At 49.5% G+C, this 8,711-nt stretch overlaps 1 protein-coding gene across 1 annotated transcript; it reads left to right on the forward strand.

The window, feature by feature from the left end:
• Window positions 1–639: 639 nt before the first annotated feature.
• On the forward strand, window positions 640–8,511 carry LOC308640072 (MLV-related proviral Env polyprotein-like; the record flags this gene model as incomplete). Its single annotated transcript, XM_081312120.1, has 2 exons — window positions 640–797; window positions 6,227–8,511. Exon 2 carries the CDS (start codon window positions 6,280–6,282, stop codon window positions 8,509–8,511), a length of 2,232 nt encoding a protein of 743 aa, XP_081168246.1. The 5' UTR covers window positions 640–797; window positions 6,227–6,279.
• Between the last annotated feature and the right edge of the window lie 200 nt (window positions 8,512–8,711).

Genomic DNA, 8,711 nt, shown 5'->3' on the forward strand with positions numbered 1-8,711 from the left:
GAATTCAGGACTATTTTCAAAAAATGAAAGAATAAAATTATCAACCAAGACATTATATTCACAGCTAATATATTTCAAAAGAGAAGGAAAATGATGTCTTTAAAGATATAAAAATGCACACACTACTCATCAACACTAGCTGTTCTCTACAAGTATGGAAGTTAATCCTTCATACTGAAAGACCCCAGCCCGAAAGACCCCAGCCCAGCTTATAGCACTAGCTTTGTAACGCCGGATGAAGCAAGGCTTTAAAAGTATATATATATAGTAGTTTTACAAAAGGAGGTCAGTGGGGCAACAGGACGTGCAAGTTCAGCAAGTTCAGCAGTTGGGCTTGCTCAAGGTCATTACCAAAAAAACAGGATGTCCAACAGGCTGACATCTGGGGGGAAACAAAGAGTGCAGGAAGAAAACAGAAACTGGTCAATAGCTTTATCAGATGTCCAAGACGTGAAAAATATGGGAAATAACCTTGGCCCCCCACCCCACTCAAATCCTCCAATAGAGACCCTGTAACTACGCATCCTGCTTCTGTACTCATGCTTCTGCTCACAAGTCCTATATAAACCCCTCTGAATGTACCGGGGGGGTGCGCAAGTCTCATGCAGCTTGTCGCCCCGGGTACCCGAGTGCCTGAATAAACCTCTTGCTGTTTGCATCCGAACACCGTGGTCTCGCTGATCCTTGGGAACGGGTCTCCCCAGACGGAAAGTACCCTCTCTTCGGGGGTCTTTCATTTGGGGGCTCGTCCGGGATAAGAGACCCCCACCCAGGGACCACCGACCCGCCGTCGGGAGGTAAGCTGGCCAGCCTATAATTTCACTGTTTTCTGTCTGTCTGTCCATTGCGCTGCGAATCTGAGTTCTCTGTGATTCAGCTGAGTCAATCTGAATCTGGCAGGAGGCTGAAGGAGCTGACGAGCTCGGACTTCACTCCTGCAGCCCTGGAAGACGTTCCACGGGCATCCGGAGTCCAATTTTCAAGGACTCATCCGTTAAGATCCACAACCAGAGTCGGACTTTTTGGGGCTCCACCCCAGTCCGAGGGGTACGTGGTCTTTCTGGGAGACGAGGAATCCGGATCCTCAGCTAAGTCTCCATCTGAACTTTTACTTTCGGTTTTGCGCCGAAGCCGCGCCGCGCGTCTCCTCTGTGTTTGTACCGGTCTGTTATTTGTTGGTTTTGTCCTCGGTGTTACCTACTACCCAGTCATGGGGCAATCCATTACAACCCCCTTAAGTCTTACTTTACAGCACTGGAGGGACGTCCAAAGCACGGCTAACAACCAGTCGGTGGACGTCCACAAGAAAAAGTGGATAACCTTTTGTTCCTCTGAGTGGCCGACGCTATACCCAGACTGGCCTGCAGATGGAACCTTTAATCTAGATTCTATCTTACAGGTGAAAGCCAGAGTGATGAACCCCGGACCTCAAGGTCATCCTGATCAGGTCCCTTACATCATAACTTGGGAAGTTCTGGCGAAGGACCCTCTTCCATGGGTCAAACCTTTCATTACCCCAAGACCAACCCCTCTACCTCTCTCCTCACCTACTGCCCCCCCTATGCCGCCACTCCCACCTCCTCTCGACCCCGTCCCAACCCCTACCCAATCCTCCCTCTATCCTACTCTTACTAAGACTTCGCAGGAGACTAAGAAAAATGCTCAACCACCAAGGACTTCCTCAGTCCTGCCACCGGGAGAAGAGCTGCTGATGGATCTCCTTGCCGAGGATCCTCCTCCATACCAAAGTCCCACATCAGCCTCCAGACCAACCTCACAGCGGGAGGCTGATTCCCCAACCCCTCTGGAGGAACCCGAACCCGCACCCTCTCCTGTAGCTGGACGGCTAAGAGGACGACGAGAGCTACCAGATTCTACCTCCCAAACCTTCCCCCTCAGGGCAGGGCCAAACGGTCAACTGCAATATTGGCCCTTCTCTGCCTCTGACCTATATAACTGGAAAAACAATAACCCTCCTTTTTCTAAAGACCCTTCTATCTTAACCTCTCTCATTGAGTCTATCCTAGTTACTCACCAGCCCACATGGGATGATTGCCAACAGCTTCTCCAGGCACTGCTGACTACCGAAGAGAGGCAACGAGTCATCCTAGAGGCTCGCAAAAATGTCCCAGGCGCGGATGGCCGCCCAACCCAGTTGCCTAATGAGATTGATGCTGCCTTTCCCCTTGCGCGTCCCGATTGGGACCACACCACCGCTGAAGGTAGGAACCACCTACGCCTCTATCGCCAGTTGCTTGTAGCGGGTCTCCATGGGGCTGCAAGGCGCCCCACAAATTTGGCTCAGGTAAAGCAGGTAACCCAAAGATCAGATGAAACTCCCTCAGCCTTCCTGGAGCGACTTAAGGAGGCTTACCGCATGTATACTCCTTATGATCCCGAGGACCCAGGGCAGGCTACCAATCTGGCCATGTCTTTCATCTGGCAGTCAGCTCCAGATATCAGAAGAAAATTAGAGAGGCTAGACTGTTTGAGGGAAAGCTCAGTGCAAGATTTACTTAAGGAAGCTGAACGTATCTATAACAGGAGAGAAACAGCCGAGGAAAGAGAAGAAAGATTGAGAAAGGAAGCCGAGGAGAGGGAAAATATCAGGGATCGCAAGAGAAGCAAAGAGATCAGCAGGTTATTGGCCACAGTGGTTTCAAATCAGAGACAGGATAAACAGCAAACAGGAGACAACAGAGAAGGGAACCCCCGCAGCACCAAAATAGATAGAGATCAATGCGCTTACTGTAAGGAAAAAGGCCATTGGGTAAAGGATTGTCCAAAGAGACCCAAGGGACCCCGAAGACCTAAACCCCAAACCTCCCTACTGACCCTGGAAGATTAGGATAGTCAGGGCCAGGAGCCCCCCCCTGAGCCCAGGGTAACCCTTAATGTTGGGGGGCAACCCGTCACCTTCCTGGTGGATACTGGAGCCCAACATTCTGTCCTGACTCATCCTGTGGGACCATTGAGTGACCGCTCAGCATGGGTCCAAGGAGCCACCGGAGCCAAGAGATACCATTGGACAACAGATCGGAAGGTACAACTGGCAACCGGTAAGGTGACTCATTCTTTTCTTCATGTACCAGATTGCCCATTTCCGCTACTAGGTAGGGACCTCCTCACTAAATTAAGGGCTCAAGTACACTTTCAAGACACGGGGGCATATGTCACCAGACCTCAGGGAAAACCATTACACGTCCTGACCCTCCATTTGGAAGATGAATATAAGCTTTTTGAACTAGGAACCCTGGAAGAACCACAAAGAGGTCCCAAAGGAGACATCCTACCTTGGCTACAGAAATTCCCACTTGTCTGGGCTGAAACAGGAGGGACAGGGCTAGCAGTCCGGCAGCCACCATTAATAATAACCTTAAAGGCCACCGCTTCGCCTGTGTCCATTAAACAATACCCTATGTCACAGGAGGCCCACCAAGGCATCCGGCCTCACATAGAAAGATTGTTAGACCAAGGGATCCTAGTGCCATGCAGATCTCCATGGAACACCCCTCTCCTCCCTGTTAAGAAACCCGGCTCTGAGGACTATCGACCAGTCCAGGATTTGAGGGAAGTCAACAAGCGGGTAGAGGATATTCACCCTACTGTCCCCAACCCATACAACCTACTGAGTGGGTTACCTCCCTCACACACCTGGTATACGGTAATAGACCTCAAGGACACTTTCTTTTGTCTGAGGCTGCACCCCGATAGCCAGTCCATCTTTGCCTTTGAATGGAAGGATCCAGAGAGGGGAATATCTGGCCAGCTGACCTGGACACGGTTACCGCAGGGTTTTAAAAACAGCCCTACCCTTTTTGACGAGGCTCTCCACCGGGACTTAGCTGCCTTTAGGGTCCAATACCCAGCCCTAATATTACTGCAATATGTCGACGACATACTGCTGGCAGCAAAATCAGAGGAAGACTGTAGGAAAGGGACTGCGGCACTCTTGCAGACTTTGGGAGCTCTTGGGTACCGGGCCTCTGCTAAAAAGGCTCAAATCTGCCAACAACAGGTCATTTACCTGGGATATCAGATTAGAGGGGGCCAAAGATGGTTAACTGAGGCCCGTAAAAAGACTATCACACACATTCCAGCCCCCAGAAATTCTCGACAACTGCGTGAATTCCTGGGGACTGCAGGGTTCTGCCGCCTCTGGATACCAGGTTTTGCTGAAATGGCCGCACCCCTATACCCTCTTACCAAACCGGGGACCCTATATGAATGGCAAGAAAAACATGAAGAAGCTTTCCGGTCAATAAAAAAGGCTCTATTAGAGTCCCCGGCTCTCAGCCTTCCAGATTTGACCAAACCCTTTGAGCTGTTTACGGATGAGAAACAAGGTTATGCAAAAGGGGTGCTGACCCAGAGATTAGGCCCATGGCGACGACCTGTGGCTTACCTATCCAAGAAACTCGACCCTGTGGCTGCCGGATGGCCACCTTGTCTGCGTATGGTGGCAGCCATAGCGGTCCTTACTAGGGATGCCAACAAACTAACCATGGGACAGCCATTAACCATTTTAGCACCTCATGCAGTGGAGGCCTTGATCAGACAGCCACCCGAGCGATGGTTATCCAATGCACGGATGACTCACTACCAAGCCATGCTCCTAGACACTGATCGAGTGCATTTCGGGCCTATTGTCACTCTTAATCCTGCCACCTTGCTTCCGCTCCCAGAAGCTCCAGAACAACATGACTGTCTCCAGATCCTTGCAGAGGCACATGGGACCAGACCAGACCTCACAGACCAACCTCTGCCTGATGCGGACTTCATATGGTATACTGACGGCAGCAGTTTCATACAAGATGGAGAGCGAAAAGCAGGTGCAGCAGTGACCACTGAGACTGAGGTAATCTGGGCAGAAGCCCTACCCCCAGGAACATCTGCCCAGAAGGCAGAACTCATCGCTCTGACAAAAGCCTTACAACTGGCCATAGGTAAGAAGCTTAATGTTTATACAGACAGCCGGTATGCTTTTGCAACCGCCCACATACATGGGGAGATCTACCGGAGACGAGGGCTTCTAACCTCCGAGGGCAAAGATATTAAAAACAAGGCTGAAATCCTAGCCTTACTTAAGGCCCTGTTCCTGCCTAAGAGACTCAGCATTATTCATTGTCCGGGGCACCAAAAAGGGGAAAACCCAGAAGCCAGGGGAAATCGCATGGCTGACAAGGCAGCAAGAGACATTGCCACTGAAGTACCCTCTAAAGCTCCTCAAACTCACCCCCTTAACCTAGGGGAAACCGAAACCTCCATCTGCCTATTTCATTATGCTAAAGAGGATACAGAGTTACTAAAGAAAATGGGGGCCTCTTATGACCCCACTCAAGATCATTGGATTTACCAAAAGATACCTGTGCTGCCAGCTCAGCAAACCCTTGAACTGATAACCTTTCTACATAGATTAACCCACCTAAGTCCCCATAAAATGAAAATCCTACTGGATAAAGAACAAGACACTTATCATTTGCTCAGGAGAGACAAAATCTTACAACAAGTAATGGACTCTTGCCTTGCTTGCGCCCAAATAAATGCGGGAAAAACCCAGTCTAACTTGGGGACCCGAATACGGGGGCATCGACCTGGGATGCATTGGGAGATCGACTTCACTGAAGTAAAGCCTGGACTATATGGGTACAAATACTTGTTAGTGCTGGTGGACACTTTTTCCGGCTGGGTAGAAGCCTACCCCACACGGCATGAGACTGCAAAAGTAGTGACCAAGAAGTTATTAGAAGAAATCTTCCCCAGGTACGGTATGCCTCAGGTACTAGGGTCAGATAATGGACCAGCTTTTGTCTCCCAGGTAAGTCAGCAAGTGGCCAAATTATTGGGGATAAATTGGAAATTACATTGTGCTTACAGACCCCAGAGTTCAGGACAGGTAGAACGAATGAATAGAACCATAAAGGAGACTTTATCTAAATTAACGCTTGCAGCTGGCACTAGAGACTGGGTACTCCTACTGCCCTTGGCTATCTACAGAGCCAGGAACACCCCAGGCCCATCAGGCCTAACCCCTTTTGAAATATTATATGGAGCTCCACCCCCGATCACCAGCTTTTATAGTCCTAACATTTCCGATCATGTTAACAACCTTTCTTTAAAGGCTCATTTACAGGCTCTGCAGATTGTTCAGAATGAAGTCTGGAAACCGTTGACAGCTGCATACCGGGACCAAATAAAGACCCCTGTGATACCCCATCCTTTTCAGATAGGAGACTCAGTGTGGGTACGCAGACACCAGACAAAGAACTTGGAACCCCGATGGAAAGGCCCGTACACCGTGCTCCTGACCACTCCAACTGCCCTGAAGGTCGACGGGATCTCATCCTGGGTCCACGCCTCACACGTCAAAGCTGCCAACCCAGCTGGAGGAAGCCACCAATCCAACACCGGAGGCAAACCACTAACAGTCGGGGCGGACACCCCCCCATGGAAAGTCCAGCGCACCCCAAACCCCCTAAAGATAAGACTCGTGCGGGGAAAAGCAGCATCCTAATGCTATGGGTTCTGACAGGGTCTCTTGGGATGGTTACAGGGCAAGACAATCCTCATCGTGTCTACAATGTGACTTGGGTAATTAACAACCTTATGTCTGGGAAAATAGCTAACACCACTTCCCTAGTGGGGACAATATCAGATGCTTTCCCTACGTTATACTTTGACTTATGTGATCTAGTAGGGGACACTTGGGACCCTTCCAATCAAGAGCCTTTCCCTGGTTATGGTTGCCACAACCCTGGGGGACGCATAGGAACCCAGAGTAAACCATTCTATGTCTGTCCGTCACACAAGCGACAAAAAGATTGTGGGGGACCCGCAGATGGCTTTTGTGCCAAATGGGGCTGTGAGACTACTGGAACTGTCCATTGGAACCCCTCCTCTAGCTGGGATTACATCACTCTCCGACGCGGTAAAACCCCCCACGGGTCTGCCTGCTACGGTTCCCGCAGAGGTCCCCGCGCAGGCTCTACTCCCGGAGGGAAATGCAATCCTCTCATCTTAACCTTTACCCCTGCAGGAAAGCGGGCTACCTGGGATGGATCTCAAGCTTGGGGGTTACGGTTATACAGGTCTGGGCACGACCCCATTACCATGTTCTCCCTGACTCGGCATATACTAACAGCAGAACCCAAGCTCCCTGTGGGGCCCAATTCCGTTTTATCTGACCAAACCGCCCCATTACTCAGGATCAGAAAGCCCCCTCTTCTGGAAAAAGAAACCCCACCTTACCTCACTAGTCCAGACTTAACCTCCCCATCTTCCATGGCCCATCTAGCCCTTAGTCCTAACCTAAGGAGAGGAATATCTAATATTACAGGAACCTCTACTACGAACACCCCAACCCCCACCACTAGACTACTTCCAACTTCTAGGCCAGGAACTGGAGACCGGTTACTGGGCTTAATCCATGGGGCATTCTTAGCCCTTAATCATTCAGACCCAAACAAAACTCAAGAATGCTGGTTATGCTTGCTGGCTCGGCCTCCCTATTATGTGGGGATTGCTATACAGAATAACTATACTAGCCATGCTACTCCCCCGTGGAGTTGCGCTTCCCTTCCCCAGCATCGATTAACTATATCAGAAGTATCTGGACAGGGCATTTGTATAGGAAAAATTCCCCTAACCCATCAGAAGCTATGCAGCAAAATCATTCCAACCGAAACTAGCACTGAAAGTAAATATCTGACTGGTCCCAATGGAACCTATTGGGCCTGTAACACGGGCCTAACCCCTTGTGTTTCAACTGGAGTCCTCAATACTGGCAATGATTTTTGTGTACTAATAGAACTATGGCCCACCATAATTTACCACACCCCTGAGTATATATATATTCATAGTCAGTCCCAAGAAAGAATTAGACCTCGCCGGGAACCAGTATCTTTAACCTTGGCTTTACTCCTAGGAGGGTTAACTGTGGGTGGAGTAACTGCAGGCATAGGAACAGGAGTAACTGCTTTGCAACAGACCTCTCATTTCAGACAGCTCCAGCAAGCCATGCACATGGATATCCAGGCATTAGAGGAGTCAGTCACTGCCCTCGAGAAGTCTTTAACTTCTCTGTCGGAAGTAGTGTTACAGAACAGAAGAGGTTTAGACATAATTTCCCTTCAACAAGGAGGTCTTTGTGCTGCCCTTAAAGAGGAATGTTGCTTTTATGCTGATCACACAGGAGTAGTCAGAGACAGCATGGCGAAGCTCAGAGAAAGACTCAGACAGAGACAGCAGGTATTCGAATCCCAACAGGGATGGTTTGAAAGCTGGTTCAATAAATCCCCCTGGCTTAGTACTCTAATATCCACTATCATGGGCCCACTTATTATTCTACTTCTAATTCTGATACTTGGACCGTGTGTCCTCAATCGGCTAGTCCAATTTATCAAAGATAGATTAACTGTCATTCAAGCCATGGTCCTAACCCAACAATATCACCAGCTAGGACAAACTGACCTGGAGACAATTGAACTTACGAATGGAAGATTCCATTCGTAGAACCAAAGAAAATGGGGGAATGAAAGACCCCAGCCCGAAAGACCCCAGCCCAGCTTATAGCACTAGCTTTGTAACGCCGGATGAAGCAAGGCTTTAAAAGTATATATATATAGTAGTTTTACAAAAGGAGGTCAGTGGGGCAACAGGACGTGCAAGTTCAGCAAGTTCAGCAGTTGGGCTTGCTCAAGGTCGTTACCAAA

This window comes from Spermophilus citellus (genome assembly GCF_964194105.1).
Source record: "Spermophilus citellus genome assembly, contig: SCAFFOLD_352, whole genome shotgun sequence".
Taxonomy (NCBI): Eukaryota; Metazoa; Chordata; class Mammalia; order Rodentia; family Sciuridae; genus Spermophilus; species Spermophilus citellus.